We start from the raw sequence: 18397 nt of genomic DNA, 5'->3' as shown, positions 1-18397 counted from the left end.
GGCCTCAAGTGGGAAATGGCGGCGGAGTCAGCCTGGTGGAGAGAGTCAAAACACTCAGCCGGCCAAAGAAAGAAACATCTTTTTTTTTTTTTTTTTTTTCCCCCTCGAGAATTTGGCAGACTGAACCGGGACTGGCGCCGAAAATTGGAAGAGGATTAAAAAATAAAAAATAAAAATGATGCTGATGATGCTCTGATTCTTCTGGATTAGTAAGTAAACATTGAGTGCCAACACATTAGCCTATGTTAGAATGGTCATTTGGGAAAGTTAACTTGAGATTTTTCTGTGTTATCAGAGAGGAATTTGGTACTACTGGTGTGACCGTGCGGATTTGGCTTTCTACTGGTAGCTCCTATTTGACTGGAAATTGTTGCTATAGAAACGCTATCATAAATGACTATATACACTTGTATATGTTTAGTACGTTAGTTTCCTCTTCATTTTACATTGGAGGGGGATCAAAACGCTAGTTCCAATAGCTACCTAACTATTGACTAGACAAAGAAGGTAAGTTTTGCATTCTGTCGCATGGCTCTGACGCATCACAAGGTTTGACCTGGCTTGGCCTCTATAAGTTCAGTGTTTGGGGAAACGGGGACGGAGGGGCGAGCGGATGTATGTATGTACAACTTAGTTTTGGAGTCCCCATTCTGTCCTCTCACGGGCGGAAACAGCAAAATGCAGCTTTAACACACGCACACGCACACGCACACGCACAGGCCCTGTTGATAAATGTCAGCCGGCGAGGTGGTGCGGGGTCATCACGCGGGTGAAATATGTAACGGGGAAGACACCGATTTGACAAAAGACGTTCCGGACTGAGCTCAAAGGCTCCATCGACTGATGCATCTGATGTTGTTAAACACCTTCTTGTTTTGTGTGTAAAGGTACGAGAATCGGAGTCAATGGAGTTTGTACATTTGTAGTGATTGTCTAACTTGTCTAAATTGTAGCGCTGATAGAGGGGGAAAGGGGGGGAACCATTCAGTAACTGCTTTTTCCAAAATGACACGATGCTCTCGTGAAAATGTATCCTCTTGTCTCTGATGAACATACTGCACATGGATCCGGGGACGTTCTTCAGTCGACTGCGTGATTTTGCTTAAAATCGAATACAGATTAAAAAAAAAATAATAATAATCTATGGTCCTTCTGCATTCGCCAGTCCAGCTGCTTATCCACGCGGCCTGTAACTTCCTGACCCCTCCCAGAGGCATGACGTCCTCACTTGGGCCTGGGGGCTTCTCCGCTTGGCAGGGCTCCGTTGAGCTCCAGGAGGCTGTCGATCCCAAGATAGCCCAGTAAAATCTCGCTACGCCGATGGGAGAGTTTCAGGATGTCCTCGGCCAAGCATTGTGCGGAGGTAAAGCGGACCTTGTCATGGTCAAACATATCCTTAAGGTACTGCACTATTTGTTGCTGCGGAGCAGAGCAGAGGGGAGAGAGATATAAACGGGGCTTGTCTAATACGACAGGCCGGCAAACAAGCTTTGGAGAATTCATAGCCTGGCTAGTTTCATAAAGCCCAGCTGTTATCACAGGCATTAGTAAAAAAACAAAAAAAAAGCCCACAGCCTTAGAGAAATAATCCTCAATGATAAAACAATGTATTTAATATCCCTGAGCAGTGTAGTGCTAAGCCTACATGTGACAAAGTAAAAACGCCTCACCTTGAAGATCGTACACACTTCACGGAGGTGTTGTCTCGGTCCCAAGAACCCAAACGCTAAGACGGGACTCACATGCTCCGATATGGCGTAAAAGTGGGAGATAAAGCCATCCGGCACCTGTGGAAAGAAAGAAAGAAAGACAAAGGGTCAGAATGGAAAAACAATTTAATATTATAACCAAAGGGTTTTGAGGAGCACAGGAGCAATTTTCGGGATCGGCCCTGGACTCACCATGAGGAGACGTCTTTTGGCCTTAAGTACGGACCAGCAGGCGGTAGCCAGGGCCTATGAATGGAAGCACACACACACACACACACACACATCAATAATAATAATAATAATGATAATAATGAATCTATGGCATGACAAAGTGTGTTGTGAATGTATTAACCGTGTCTTTAAAGCTGTCCGACAGCCAGCGGTTCCTCAACACGGCCACCACGGATGAAGGAGGGCTCTCCAGGTCTTCAAATGCGTCCATCAGGATGAAGTCCAAAACGATGTCGAAAAAGTTCAAACTAACCACCTGCAGATTTAATTGGCACCACAAATAAAACTTTTTTTTTTTTTTTCCCCCACTCCCATTTTGTAACTGACCTCTGGTGTATGACTGAGCTTAGGCAGCTGAGCTTGATGCAGTAAATGTTAAAAGGAAAATAACTTAAACAAAGTCAATTAGTTAAAGAATAAAAGAAAAGTAGTAGGAGACCATTTTTGAGGGTCATACTGGAGTACGTTTCTAATAGCCAAAAATAACTGTAATGCACAACTCTGGACTGGCGTGTAAAGGTCTGGGTGGTAACAAAGGGATTATCCTCCAGGGAATTTGTTTTCCAAGATTATTCTAGAAGCTTATTTATCAATGATGTAACAGCTGCAATTCCAGTTCCATGTCTGAACTTCTAACAACTCCACACAACCAATTTAGCCAAACCAACCATTATTCCCTTTATAAATCAAAAGCATTCAGATGAATACAATTTCTTTAAAAGAGAAATGTGTGAAAAAGTAAAAGTTTTTTCATACTTTTAACAATTAAAAAAAAAAAAAAGAACTTAAAAAGTCAGAATGTTTTCTTACCCCTCTGCCCTCTAGTTCCATTTTGGTGATGGGCCACATCTCCTCTCTCTGGGTATAGAGCAGCATGTCCTCATAGCTCTCTAGGAAGGCCTTGGGACTCTACCAGTACAAACATACAGTATACTGAAGAAGGCACAAAAACACAACCGATATTTCCACATGTCCGTAATTCATTATTTAAGTATGACTATATTTACCTTATTTGCTTTAACCATTAACCCTGCAATCATCTGCTTCCCGGTCTCCATGAAAAAAGTGCGGTGAGTTTCATCCAACAGTAGAACCTGTGTGAAACAAATACAAGTTTATTTACTTTATCCACCAATAAATAAATACCAAACAAGATCAAGTAATAGCATTTCCCGCCTGTGTGGGGTAGTTTTCTGTGTAATTCAGCTCAGGGTTGCAAACACAACTAATTATTATTAGTGACCCCTCAATATCCAACCTGGTTGGGAACTTGGGCTTGAACTGGGCTTCAGAATCTTTGTGTATAGTGTCTGATTTGAATTAATCAGGCATTATATTTATTTCCAGCAATTAGTTTAATAAAGTGGTGTTTGCAGTTTCAGTTAATGCATATTTCAGTTTGTCATTTTCATGTAATTCAATAAAATGTCAGGAAAATACAGGCACATGTGGAGCTGCTGGTCTCCCAATGCATTTCTAAACACATTGGTCTCATTAGCACTGTTAAACTTGCAATAAGGTATGAAACTTGACTCCGATCTTTCAGCTAAAATGGAAAGGTATGTACATACAAGCATATACAATACGTATACGAAAGGTGAAATGCAGAGAACGCTCCTGGATAAAAAAATGAATCATGTCCGATAGACATATAAGAGCAGATTCTAGCAAGGCCCACTTTATCTAAAGACAATCACACTGTTCAGGTTTTTAACTGTGTCCATTTCATTTTTTTTATTATTATTATTATTATTAATATCATTATTATTATTATTATTATTATTTTAATCAGTTTTTGGGTGTCTGCAAACCTTGCAATGCTCGTTCGTCACAGAAAAATATAGACTTACAATTAAGAAACAATAGTATTCTTGCAATATTAGACTTTCCAGTCAAAAAGAGCGGTTTGATTTACAGGGCTGTTGCACCCCGAAAATCAGTGAAAAAGAACATGCTCATTGGCAGGAGGGTTAGGTCAATGATGTCATTAGGTGGATCATCCACTGTCTTTAAAACTGCACCAACCTCCACGAAAGCGGTTGTGTTACGGTTGCAATGTAAAGATGAACTATAACATGAAAAACTAACCTGGAATGCTTGCCTCACACAATGAAGCTTGGCGAGGAAGTCTTGGTCACCATAACATTCAAGTAATTCCGTCCTGGTGGAGATACACGGGGGATAAATAATACATCAGGCTTTCATTTTCTCTTATCAGCTACAGCACATTGAGATGCGATAAAAGAAACTAAGTACGGTGTTTTGTCTCCACCTGAGGGAACGGTAGACCACTTTGTTTTCCCGGACAAGATTTAACGCCTCTTCATACAGAGCAGCTTGCTTCAGCGGCTGGTACACATCTTCCATAGACACGGCATCGAACAGCTGCACGGTGGAGAGAGGAACACACAACTCAGGGGATGATGACAGGACGCGCTGGGAAGAACCAAATAAGAGTTGAGATTCCAGCGCCGCGCAAAGAGGAGGGAGCCGACCTCTGCGGCTGAGAAGAAGGAGTCGTCGGAGGTGATGGTGGTGGCATCGTCCTCCTGCAGTCTCTGGGAGGGCTCCAGGTGCGGCAAGATGAGAGTTCCTTCACTTTCTGCCGGGAGGACATCGCAAAATTCACAGGTGAAAACCCTTCTGCCCTTGAGAAGTGACGACAACTAATAAGAATAGGAATACTTTTGATCGGAGGGACATTGTTTTAACCGTTTAGAAAATAGTTGGAAAAATGAGAAAAGTTTCATGTGTATGAAGTGTATTAATTAGGGACAGGAGTGTATAGGCTACTGAACACACAATAATATACAACTATATAAATATATATAATAATTTTAATATAATTATTAGACAGAGAAACCAACTTCCCATGGACTAAAACAGTTCGATCTATCCAACTGTTGGGAAAAAGATCTATTAGACATATATTATGGTTATACATAAATTCAACACTATATATTGGTGAAATGCAGTTCTTCTTTTTATACATAGTGAGTGCCCTCAGGGGTCTTTTCACATTGGACATTTATTTTTTTTATTTTGGAAGCACATAGTGAAGTTTATCCAACAAATTATATGTCAAAGACTCAAAATGCTTAATTTTCTACTGGCCTCTGCAGTGGAGTTCTGGTTTTTACACACAGGCATTCAGTTTGGTGACACTGATTTGAAAATAAATGTTTGGCAATACTTATTGGTCAAATATTTGAAATAAATTCCGAAAGCATAGAAAATTTACTTAGTTTGAGGAATAGTGAGTTGACTCAAATGCTGAACAATTGTTTTATTTTGATTTAACTGCTAACACATTTATTATATATTAAATTAAATATAACAATACTAGTTAGAGTGACCATACTGCATCCTGACCCACATTTCAGATTCTCACCTTTGGTCACCTCTCGGTAAGGCCACTAAACCTAGACTTTACAGATTAACCATTTCACACAATATAAACCCTGAATAAACCCCCTGTAATGGGCCACTTCTTCCTATAAAAGTTGTTTGTAAAAGAATGTTTTCCTACCAAAGTCAGCCAGAAGACTATCGGGTGGGATAGAGCTGCCAAAGTCCTCCTGGAGGTGGTACGCCCGGTGTAGTAGTGTCTCCAACTTCTCCGCAAACATTTTGTTATGGCATTCAGCCTAAGACAGATGTTAAAAAAATAAAATAATACTAATTGTAATAAGAATAAGAAGAAGAATTATAGCTGCAGGCAGCAGTCCAATTTAGTCCAAATTTCCCGTAAAACACGCCATCATTTCGTAGTGATACCAATTGCAAATTTTCGAGTTACAATGGAATGTAGCATCAGTTTGTGCTGTCGCTCATCCTTACATGAGCATTACTACTAAAACGAGTAACAATTTTCCAAGTTTCACAGCATTGGCTGACGTAAAGACGTAGTGACGCCTCTCTGTGACTAATTATAGTTTTCAGAGTCCTGGTGACACACAGAATAACTACTACAAGCCAATACTCTTGTTGCGTGTTATTATTTGATCCTAAAAGTTAGAAGGTGGATGTCTACTCCCTGTAGTCCACAGCGTCCTGCCTCACAGTGTCTCTATGGAAGGAAATCACTCCGTGTGGAAGTTCCCAATAACAAGGTTCCATTCAAACGGACTAAACACTGCATGTCCCTCAGAGACATTTCATCAACATTTGGGACTAAAATAAAACTGAGCACCGAGCAGCAACAGAGCCGCAGCGTCTAAAAATGAAAGATGATGTGTCACTGGGACACATAAATCCATAGTTTGGTGTTTTTTTGGATATTTAAGTGCCAACCCAAAGCAGACGGTAAATATTCATTGTGTCAAATAAGGATACGAAGACGGAGAACACCACAAATTTTATTATTATTTAGACTTACTCGCCATAGTTATTTTGTTCTCGCCCTCTGCAGCTGCATCGCGGTGAGACCTCAACACTGATAGCTGCATCTGGACTGTCTGTGGGAATTAACACTGTGTGCTGATATGTGATTACATAGATTTACAAGGATATGCCTTCTGAGGTTGTGTCCTTCATTATGTGTGTGCATAAATGTTTCTGTGATAACATAGGTTTAGATATATTGTTATACACAGAAGTTTATATGGTCATGGTTACACACATAGCAAAGTAATTAATTAAGTTCCCATAAATTTGATCAAAATGTTATTTTAGAGAAATGTTAAAGCGGCTGCACTTGTTATTTATTGTTCACGAACGGAAATGGTTTGATTTCAAGTAGTATTATTCGTTATTTTTATTTATTTATACTTAAAATGGCGTTAACTGATGGGACTTGTTTTATTTTGAATATTCAATAAATAATATTATACATCTACATGCCTTGATGATGTCATTCTCTATACACTGTAGCCTGCTTATCAATTGATTTTAAGCTCACAGATAATATTTGACCAGAATCTCTCCCATTTGTCCGGGAAATTGAAATCTTCCAGGACACATTGACCGGCACCAATTATATCTAGCATGCACACACGCACAGTAATTTCTAACCACTACAGGGCAACGGAGTCTACACCCACGCACAGTAATCTCTAACCACTACAGAGCAACAGAGTCTACACCACATACCGGACACGGTGCGAATGTACATTCTGAACCATAACCTGCACATTTGTAGTACATAGAATGATGATGTCACAAAGCGTCTCTAAATCATCTTTCGATTCGTTTTCGAACATTGGTGTGTCGGGGACCCACGGCCACCTGGATACTTGGGGTCAAATTTGGTTGGTTTTACACTCATCTCTGCTACCTATGTGGATCCATTTGGATGAAACTTGAACCACAAGATGTTTGCGACGTCCCGGTTCAAACAAGACGACAACCATGTTCGTACATTCTGCCGTTCTGCTGTTTCAGATAGTTTTAGCCCGAACATTTTTGAGAAAAATTGCCAAACAATAACAATAAAAATCGAAATTGAATCTAATCAAATAATGCAAGCAAATACAATAACCCATAATAATGATAATAATAATAATAATAATAAGCCCTTTATAGGGAGTGTCGTTTTTTCTTTTGCTGTGGGCAATTGTACATTCACCTGCTGATAAAATAAAGGAACCACGAAAAGGGCTAAAACTCCATAAGGCTGTCATGTGGTTGGTAGTTGATAAAGATGGGGCTTCATTGGCACCTGGGATGGAAAAACCCTGGGGATAAGAAACTTTTGTGTCTTGCTTAACTTGTTCTTTGGTTAAATAAAATTTGTCCAATTTTATTATTCATTTTTTCAGTTACGTATTGTTATTTATTTTCAGTTATTTACAAGTCTCCGTAGGCACTATTGAATTGAATATGTAACTATGTAACAGAAATGCAATGATTCCTGACATGTAACTAATCCACAATTATGAGTATACTTTCTGTATTTAATAATGTATTTGATGTCCCTCTCTCTATGTGAGAGGCTTTCTGATTGTACTGTCTCCTGAGTGAAAAGACTGTGTGCGTTCCCCTCTAGGCGCCTGGGCCGTGCAGACAGGGCCCTCCCCTCTCGCTGCAACATTAATGTTTGTGGCTGCGACTCGACTCGCTCACATCATTAACGTCAATTTGAGCCCTTGTCCTTGCGTGTGTCCCAGCATGGAGCTTGACCTGCCTGCGTATTGCTGAACCATTTGCTTCCTATGGACTTGTGTTGGCTGTGACAACACTGTAGGAGAATGACCTCTGCGTCACTCACTGGCCTTAAATCTTCCCTTCGTTTCATACAAATGTTATTCAATTATTTTTTAAACACAACATTAGAAAATTCTTTTAAAAGTACTGTTACCGTTGGAATGCTTCCACAAGCTGCCCCTTGGAGGACGAGGCTGTTGTTGGAGGAGGAGGAGGAATGGGCACGGTGGCGGATGTTCAGGGCTAGTTCCCACTTCTGCAGGGCCTCCTCAAACAATTCCATACCTGGTCATAAAAACAAACATGGAATATATTTCACATCTACTTAAAAACCAGTCTTACAAACACTGTAGTCTTATAATTATCTTTTATTTGATCCCTTGACTTAGTTTGTCTTTAAATTTACTTATACAACCCCTAAAAAACAAAAAACAAATGTGATAAAAAATACTCCTTAACACTCCATAAAAAGAGGCCCAAATCAGTACGGAAATCTTCACAAATCCCTCTGAATTTTAAAAGATGAAAGGCCTATCATATACCTACTGACACTAATGTAAAATAACCTCAATACTGTTTTTATATGTTGTTTGCATTCTTATTTGCATGCCAATGAGGTTCAGAACTGCAGTCATTAAGTTACCAGGTAGATGTATCACTACTGATATATCACCACAGGCATTGCAGTTGTCAGGATATATAAACTTGTTGTGAAATTCTGAAAATAAACATTGTTTTTACTGTATAACTAGACTAGTAATTGAATTCCATACGAATAAGTTTCCTTCAGCAATCTTTAAATGTTTAACACATCTAATTTACTTTTAGAAATTGGAATTAGGAATTAGAATGGAATTAGGATTAGTATACCGAACTCTTACTGTTCATAAAAAAAAAAAAAGAAAAACAAAACAAGGAACCATTGCATAAACCAGGTTTCATTCTGACATTACAAAATGAAATTCAAGGCCTTTCAAGTACTTTTTTTAAGCACTGTTTGTTCATTTTCGAGGACTTCACGCAAAACAAGTATAATAAATTTTCAATGTGACCTTTTTTAATTTAAATATAATGTTAATCTCATTATATATATATATATATATATATATATATATATATATATATATATATATATATATATATATATATATATATATATATATATATATAGTGTCTATTTCCAACCATGGATTAAATGTACATTTTCCTGTGGTGTCATCTAGGTCGTAAAAAGTCGATCCTGTTATTACAGTATGGTACAATTTCAGCACAAAGGGGGTATTATTATTATTTTTTTTCCCCAAAGGTATTCCAGGACTAATATTCCGGAGAAGGAAATTCAAAGATGTTAAGCACCTAGTTGAAACGACCCTGAGAAGCCTACCCATGATGTAGAGATTCTCTGCATTTGCATCCTCTGCCGCACCGGGCTCTTCTGCCACCGGCTCAGCTTCCCAAGGCATCGAGGGATTAGCTGACTCGTTTGGTGACAGCGGGACCCTCATCTGAAAAAGCAAGCATGGTTGTGAAACACACACGCACATGCACACACGCACGCTCTTCACAGGCATAAAAACAGGAAAGGAAATTTGGTAAAGTCTGAAAACATACAGATGTCAGGCTGTGTGAGGAACTTGAATGTTTACTGGGCGCCAGGGAAGAGATCCCACTCAGGGTGTCATTACTCCGCACACTCGGACTCATTTGCCGACCAGGTAATGGACCTACAAAAGAAAAACAAATAAATCACAAGTGAAATGACTGCCAGATAAAAATCTTAAGCAACAGAGATCAATTCAACAATTCCTTCTGGACTCTTAATTTTCCCCTAATGCCGAGTTCAGACTATGAGATTCTGGCTTTTTCCATTTTCCACTTGGCGATAGGTTGTTGGAGATGGCTGAGCAAAGCCCCAGATTGGAGGAAAATCACAGCGTGCTCCCATGAGCGCCGAGCATGTGGTACGAACTGCTCACAACGCGATCCGACTGCTCGCTGAGCGTTCGCCGATGGCTCGCAGACCGAGATATCAAGCAGGTTTAATATCTGGGAGTGTCGGGCTGGACTCAGTAGTGAGGGGGAGAGGAGAAGTCTAGAAGGAGAGACAGGAGTGCACAGAGCAGCAGCCAGAAACACACAACTTATCTATTTTATTTTCCTTATATAGGTTTTTAAATCTATTTCTTATTGAAATTCTGCTTTTATTCGTTTTTTTTACAGTGATCAAGAATATAATAAAAAATAAATAATCCTGTCCTGCGCTTGGTATCGTGTCATTTCCGGTGTCACTTTCATGACAAAAGGTAGTTTGGAGACGGACTCGTCAGGGATTCCTCCTGGTGAACGACAACCAATCAACCATGTAGTGTGCAAACCACAAGACTGAAAGACTCCCGATCACAAGACAGAAAGTTGTGTAGTGTGAACAGTACCGCGATCCGACGACTTTGAAAGTCGTGTAGTGTATAAAACACAATAAAACACAATAAAACACTCGCCTCTCTTAAGCGATGAGGATCTGCCCGTCTTTATGAGCACCTCGGGTATTCCCACGTTCTTCTGGCCATCTTTCCCCTGCGTCGTCTGCTTTCTTTTCCTTCCTCTCCTCTTCAGCTGGTGGGCAGTCAGAGCCAGTGCCACGCTTCCCAGTGCCGTTGCAAACAGCACCTTCTTTAGACTGGGCGTAAGCTTTAGCTGCGAGAATATGGACTGAAACACAGAGAGGCAGACAATAACAAAATATAAGCTGGAAATATGACCAAGCCACACTTTTATAAAGATCATCACAAACAGCTGAGGCTGCGTGACGATTTGATATGGATGTTTATCGTCTTTCACAAGCAAAATATTATTTTCAAATAAAGATATTGCAATATACAACTCTGCAGTCAAATGTATAACATTTTTCTCTTTTCGCACTAAATTACACCAGAATATGTAAGGTTCTGGTTTAATAAACTGCAGTTCCGATCTGATATAAAACTTTGCATTCACATATCGTTCAATGTGATGAATCTCAATGGGAATTTTAAAAAGGGGGATTTTGAATATATTGCAATATCACTATCATGTGAAATTCTTTATTATTATTACTTTAAAGTAAATTAATTATATGACAGTTCAAGCCACTATAAATATTTGGTTGGCTATTTGGAAAAAAAAAAAAAAAAGTGTATTAAGAAGTAATTTTACAATTGATGTTGTAAAATTAATTCATTAATATAAATTTGTTAAATGTATGTTGAATTTGACATAAAAATGTCAAAATGGGTGGTTTATCTGCATCTGGGAGGATGTAACAGTGTAGAACTTGTATGTTAACGTGCTTTTTGTGTTTACCTGTCCAAAGGTGGAATAAAGAAACACTGGTATCTCAGCGACTGTCATGGCCAGAGCCTGGGCCATAGACATCCCGTCTGCTCGTTGGACTGACATCTCAGTGGGAGAAAAGCCTGCAGGCTTCGACTCTGCGGCTTCCCTTCACATTAACCTTTAACAGGGCGTTCTTGCTTTTGCTCGGATCAGCCTGCGGAGGGCCCGCCGTCGAGCTTGCTGTTGTCATCCAACTCTGAAGCTATATGCAACGCTGAAGTGTGTGGGAAGCTCTTTCTTTGGATGATGATGCTCCACCACTGTAATGACAGGAACATGAGAAATTAGGCATCATGGCGGTGTGCAGCAGCATGACATAAAGACAATTAACTAATTTAACTGCATCACTGCTTCAGATGTGTTAGCTCTGTGACAACCCTCGAGAAACTCTCAATAAAATCTATAAATCACTGAAGACATGACGGTCTGTTTACTCAATAAGAGTATCATAGTCTACCCCAGGGCTAGATTGGACCTCTGGATGAGATGGAAGGCTAGAAATAAACAACAACAGAAAAACAACAACAAATCACAAATGGGACTAAATGTGATCTAACTTTCACTTTCTGTCAAACTACTACACATTTGTTGAAATAGTCTGTCATGTTGGGCATGTGTTATTTGGCGAGTAAACACAGGGAAGAGTCGGGGAGTGGGGGATATTGCCAAGTTATTTTATGTTGTTTTAAAAGTGTAGCCACAAATAGAGCCTGAGCTGGTAAAAAGTTCAAAATGTGGCCTCAGTGCGGTCTGCAGATAACCACACTGCCACTGCCACTGCCCACACCCACACCCACACCCACAGAGCGCCTGTGATTTTAATGTCCCTGGCTTCCCATAACGAAACCATTTTTAATAGTATAAGCAACGCATTTTATCCACGTCTCAAGAGTGTGTCGGTAAAGAAACACCTACCAGCCTCAGTGTGGTAGATGACCCCAACGTAGCCAAGTTGTGAATCAAGCTAATAAGCGATTAAAGGGTTAGCTCGTCGGACATGACATGTGATGTGATGTGATGTGATGTGATGTGATGTGATGGGGATGGGATGTGACGCCAGGAAAGCCGCTGCACTTTGTCCAACACGGCGAAAGTTCACCGCGTTGGTGAATATTTTATGCTTGATTCACTATCGCAGCCATTAGTGCTCCTCGCAGCCCGGCTGAAGCAGCTCTGAAAGTGGCTAGCTCCGTCTGACCCCGCCACCGGTTCAACACACACCCGGTCACTCTGGCAAGTACCAACTCCATTGAACCACCAACAATAAGTACTTAACTAGTTGGAACTGTGCAGGCTGACGTCCATTCTCCCGCGGCACACCGAACACCCGTACCTTCGCCTCCGGGCGGGTCGGAGAAGGGCACTCCGCTGTCACACGGCGGACACAACCGCTCACACTAGTTTTCTTTTCGCCAAACGGGCGGTCGTTCCGGGAGAAGGGGACGTGAGTGGCGGAACAATTGACGAATCGGGCAGCGAATACGCGGGGGTTGGTGATTTTCTGACCAATAGAATGTAAGGGGAGGCGGGGCGTGGGGGGGGGGGGCGAGTGACGTTCATCCAATCAGAGCAAAGATCACGCCGCGGAGCCGCGAGATCGGGGAATCAGCCAGGAAGCGAGCGGGCGGAGCCGTCCGCGCAAGAAGTTTCAATCCGTTGACGCTTGTTGACATTGTATAACGAAGTGTATAATGACTCCAGTTTAGAGGGTATTTGTTCATCCCAACGTCCCGCCTGTGCGATGCAATTCACCGCCAAAGCGTCAGCTAGTTCCGTTATCTAAGTTGTACAATGAAAATATAACCAGGCAGTCGAGAGGCGGAAACAAGACAGGTCGCCTTCAAAGTAAAAGTTACGCCTTGTGACGCGCGTTGGCTGCAGCGGTCAATTTGAGGAGAGTTGAACCGAATGACTGTGGCTGGTGCTGTCGGAGGTTATAGAGACTGTGAGCAGCCATAGGTTTGTTTTTTGGGGGTTGGTTTTGTTTCGTAAATTCATTTTTGATTTAAAAATGTTTAATGAAACCCTGAAGCTGACTGTGATCTGTTTAACTCCAATGTATTGTAAATTTTAAGTGACTATATAGCATGAAAGGTGCTGGGCTTTGTGACCCTTACTTTATCCTACTGCATTACAAAATACTGAACATGACGCCAAACCATGGAGAAACTACGTAAGCCACACGACAGAGAAATGAGGCTTTGCCAAATATTGTCACAGCTTGACATATTGCATCACATACCATTTATCAATAATAATGATAATTTATACTACTTAATTCATGACAAAAGGGTCTGAAACAAAGTTTTAGGAATAGGAATTATGATGATATAATTATGTTGATATTGTATTAAGATACTAGGGTGGGTAAATGCAGAAAAGGAATGCAACAATATATCAAAATGTATGTGATCACATAAACATATATGCACACACATAATGAAGAACACAACCTCATACAACACCAGTCACATATTATATTATTATTATTATTATATTTATTTTCAGCACACAGTGTTAATTCTCACACACACACATCCCAACCTTTGATTCCTGCCGCTGCTATCGTTGTTTTCGGCCTTGCCGCGATGCAGCTGCAGGAGCAGGAACAACACCCCATTGTCCTTTGCGCGTCACAGAGTTTGGCCTTATCTTGAACACGTACAAATCTGTGACGTCAAGCTGACCATATATTATTTCTGACTCCCCAAAACAAACTGTTAGTCTCAGGGAGCTGCCCTTGAGCACATCTCTGATCCGACCCTTGTACAAGTAAAAACCAACGTCTGTCTGCCTCTTTATTTAAAACCACCGACTGACAAACTGCAGATTAAAGCGACCCTCTAATTTCATAAACACTTATATCCCACAGAGGGATTCATAAAAGTATCCATTTCCATTTCCAAGTTTCCATTTTATTTCAATTTATTTTTATTGTATTTTATTCTATATATTTTTATCTTATTCTATAAGTATTCAACTTACTGTATTACGTTTTAGGAGTCAGTTAGTCGGTCTATTAGAAAGGAATTTTCTACTTTTATTTTTTTTTCCTAGGACATATTGTGTGCTATCACCGGGTGCGTTGCATTACATTTCACTGCATATATGTATGAAAGTATGTAAATGTATGTGACAAATAAAAATCTTGAATGTTGAATCTTGAATCTTGAAGTACACAAGCAAAAAATACATACCTGCGAAAGCAGAGGGTGCATGTGCTAAGTGGGCACGTCTGACTGTGCTGTATTGCTCTTTACTAACCATTGCATTCATTTTGTTTTATAATACAGGCCAGAGGATAATCCACTAAAAAATTTTTTTTTTTATTTATCCATTTGATTTGTTTTTTATTTATCTATGTATTTATTTATTTATTTGTTTGTTTGGGTTTTTTGCTTGGTTATTTATTTATTTATTTATTTATGTATTTATTTTTTGATCTATCTATTTATTTATCTATTTATTTATTCATTTATGTATCGATTTATTTTTGTTCTTTATTTATTTGTTTGTTTGTTTGCTTATTTTGTTCTTTATTTATTTGTTTGTTTGTTTGTTTCTTTGTTTATTCATGTTTAATTCATGTAGCCTAGTTAAGGGGGAGAACGGTAAATAAACTTGACTTTATAACAGTTATGAATTATGTTCATTATTTAAATGTGTTTATTTAGTTGAGCTCTCCTGCAATCGGCCGCCGCAGCCAACACTTCAAAACGCGCAACTTTTTACTTTGAGGGCGAGAACGCGCAACCCTTACTTCGAAGGCGAGCGCGCTCTGTTTCCGGCTCTCCACTTCCTGTTTTTATTTTTCACTGCTCAAGTGGGATCATGGAAAAAGCTGACCCCTTGCACAAGTAGGACCGTGAAACCCCCAAAATGGCATTTTTCATTACACAACGTGAACAACTTCAAATCAATTATACAACACGCACGGACCGTCGAGAGACAGCAGTTCCCACTGCACCTTAGCCGAAGTTGTCAATCCGCCGCCGCCACACGAGAGCAGGAACAACTCATTAGGAGCCTGATGACGCCCGGCAAACGGGCTTGACGGACATGAAACCGCTGGTAAGAAGTCGTTCATTGTGTGAGTTGTGTGTGATAATATATATGTTTTTTCAGAAACAAGTGGTGACGCGGGTGTACATCTTTAACGGACTTGCTAATTTCCCGCCGCAGAGGGTCTGCTGGGTTTGTCTGCTCAGCATCACCCTGACACTGTTGTTTTGGTTTGGACACGTGCTCACATCAGACGGCTCCTCCACCATGCCGGACGCTGGCCTCAGGGGATACATGAGGGTCACCCCCGGCAAGATCAAGCAGGTCGGTTCATTTGGGTGCTGTTTCTCATCTGTTACCGGTTTTGGGTCTAGTGCAAAGTGTCCTTTATTATAATTTTACCCCACATACTTTGGATGTCGGAGGAAAATACACTGCACTGTAATCCAACCGTGTCAGATGCGGTATTGCCAGGCTGGCCACAGTCCGTCAAATAGATGGGATACAACTGAAATATTGAGGAGCGTTGGTTTTTACGAATTACTTGATCCCAAAACTTGTCTTCGTGTCCTTTATCCCCAGCGTTTCCTGGACATGCACTGCAAGGAGTGTGCCTTGGTGTCCAGCTCTGGCCAGATTCTGGGAGCTGGGACCGGGGAGGAGATAGACAACACCGGATGCGTGATCCGGATGAACACTGCCCCCACGCAAGGATATGAGAAGGACGTAGGGAGTGTTACCAGCGTTCGGGTGGTGTCGCACACCAGCGTTCCCCTGCTGCTAAAAAACGAGCTCTACTACTTTGAGAACTCGACAGACATTACCTATGTGTTCTGGGGTCCCGAAAGGAACATGAGACAAGATGGGAAAGGACACATCTTCAATGCCCTCCTGAAAATTGCAAGGAAGTATCCAAACGTCAAAATCTATGTTGTAACCAGAGAGAAGATTGAGTACTGTGATGATGTGTTTCAGAATGAAACTGGCAAGAACAGGTACAGTATGATAATGTTATATCAGAAGATGGCAGTGATGATAATGTATAATGTAATAATAATGTAATGTGTGTGTGTGTGTGTGTGTGTGTGTATATATATATATATATATAACACATTTCTGTAGTGTGATCGCTTCGGGCTCTCTTCCTCAGAATGAAGACAGGGGCATTTCTTAGCACTGGTTTCTTCACCATGATCTTGGCCATTGATATGTGTGAAAGTATTCATGTCTATGGAATGATCGACGACAACTACTGCAGGTGACACTTTCTATACCTTTCACTTTTGTCTGCAATGATTAATACAATTGCTATCCATGGTAACCACTATTTACATGTTTTATTTTCTCACTCTCTGGTAGCCGTGCCAATCACAGTGTTGTTCCATACCATTACTATGAGCCAAACCGTGTGGATGAATGCAAGATGTACAAAGTCCATGAGTACATACGCCGTGGGGGGCATCGCTTCATCACTGAAAAGGCCATCTATGCCAAATGGGCACAGCGCCATGTGATAAAGTTTAAACATCCGTTTTGGAGCCGCTAGCACTGAAGCACGGAAGCCAAAGGCAGAAGTTTCCCCTTCCATGCAAATGATGTTGCTCTATAGCTCGTGTTTTTTTTTTTGTTTTTTTTTGTTTTGGTTTCCTGTTTGTCTTCTTAAGTGATTCTTGTCTCAGCGTTACCAGCCTAGGAGACTGATTTCCCACTTTGACTGCGTGACTAAAATGAACCCTAATTGGTTGTATAACTGACACTGTGAATAGGCATAATAGATACAAAGCCAGCAGACTTGGTATGGTCAGTGTAGTGTTTCCACTGTCCAATCCATTTAATTTTTATTCTTGATTACAACATGTTTTCCCAGTTGAATTATTTATTTTGAAAACAAAACACATTATTGGAGTTTTGTGAGTTTTGTGACAATTACAGTGAATTGATTTCTTACTTGATTCAATTATATAGTATCACTATAGGATTATCTGTCCATTAGTGTATGGCTGAAGGACAGGAACAAACTACTGAATTTGCATCTTGAAGTACCAAGCCAACAATTAATTACATATTTTAGCAGCTAATTTCTCATATGTTCATTTATTTTTAATTTTACATTGTCACTGCAACTGCTTCTTAATATGTGCTTTTTTTCTCCTCAGAATTTGTGAGGGTTGCATTCTGTTTAATTACTAGTTAATTGCTGGTTACCAAATGTGTGTACGCGTGTGTGCGTGTGTGTGTGAATTTAACTACTGCCTAAATACATGTTTTAAAATGTGTTTTATGTTTTAGGAACAATCCCTTGCTGCCTACTATTTGCCTTAATGACTGCCATTATACTGTATATTGCTTTGATAGTCAGATTCCAAAGACCTAAATATTGTGTGCAATGCAGAATTTAAAGTAAACTATTTAGCTGTATATTACTTAAAAACATGTTTTTATACATGTAGTTAATGTCATTCTCTCAATCAATAACAAACACTGGAAATCCTCTTGACTGGAAATGTATTACTGTATTTGAAGATGCAATTTCATGGGCCATGCTACAAAATAAAATGTGACTTTCGCTCCCTGTGACCTTTTCAAAGATATACAGTATATCATAGCTTTTAATTACACATAAACAAATGTGATTTAAAGAAGTCATTAATAATTTGTTAATACAATATGTGTTGATAGTTTACGTTCATATATTATTTAACATTATTAAATGAAGAAAATTCACGGGACTGTTATATATTGGCGCGCACTTTTTTTTTGTTGAAAGATTACGTTTTGAATTTAGTTGAAAAACGTCCATTACAGGTATCAGAAATATAAGAACGGTTGAAGAATGTTTAACGACGCGAAAGGAACAACAACAAGGCGAACATCGAAATTAGACGCAGATTTAAAAAAACGCAGAAATTAAAAAAAAAAAAGAAAAATATACAAATAAG

General features: G+C 39.9%; 2 protein-coding genes across 3 annotated transcripts; one reads left to right on the top strand and one right to left on the bottom strand.

The window, feature by feature from the left end:
- Positions 1-1077: 1077 nt before the first annotated feature.
- Positions 1078-11559, bottom strand: miga2 (mitoguardin 2). The gene is made up of 15 exons (XM_080018378.1): positions 11424-11559; positions 10583-10793; positions 9696-9808; positions 9469-9589; positions 8239-8369; positions 5470-5587; positions 4436-4542; positions 4213-4325; positions 4029-4101; positions 2948-3034; positions 2751-2849; positions 2062-2196; positions 1902-1955; positions 1671-1787; positions 1078-1419 (listed from the first exon to the last, which is right to left on the bottom strand). Exons 1-15 carry the CDS (start codon positions 11517-11519, stop codon positions 1225-1227), a joined length of 1770 nt encoding a protein of 589 aa, XP_079874504.1. The 5' UTR covers positions 11520-11559; the 3' UTR covers positions 1078-1224.
- A 3728-nt stretch (positions 11560-15287) lies between these two features.
- Positions 15288-18030, top strand: st6galnac4 (ST6 (alpha-N-acetyl-neuraminyl-2,3-beta-galactosyl-1,3)-N-acetylgalactosaminide alpha-2,6-sialyltransferase 4). Of its 2 annotated transcripts, none has more exons than XM_080018501.1 (5): positions 15288-15527; positions 15712-15782; positions 16041-16453; positions 16609-16716; positions 16818-18030. In XM_080018501.1, exons 2-5 carry the CDS (start codon positions 15726-15728, stop codon positions 17002-17004), a joined length of 765 nt encoding a protein of 254 aa, XP_079874627.1. In that variant the 5' UTR covers positions 15288-15527; positions 15712-15725; the 3' UTR covers positions 17005-18030. The 2 variants fall into 2 exon arrangements, with proteins under 2 accessions (XP_079874627.1, XP_079874626.1); XM_080018500.1 differs by having other exon boundaries at positions 15639-15782.
- Positions 18031-18397: the final 367 nt, after the last annotated feature.

The sequence above is a fragment of the Zeus faber genome (genome assembly GCF_960531495.2).
Source record: "Zeus faber genome assembly, chromosome: 17".
Lineage (NCBI taxonomy): Eukaryota > Metazoa > Chordata > Actinopteri > Zeiformes > Zeidae > Zeus > Zeus faber.
This window is presented reverse-complemented; position numbering and strand designations above follow the sequence as displayed.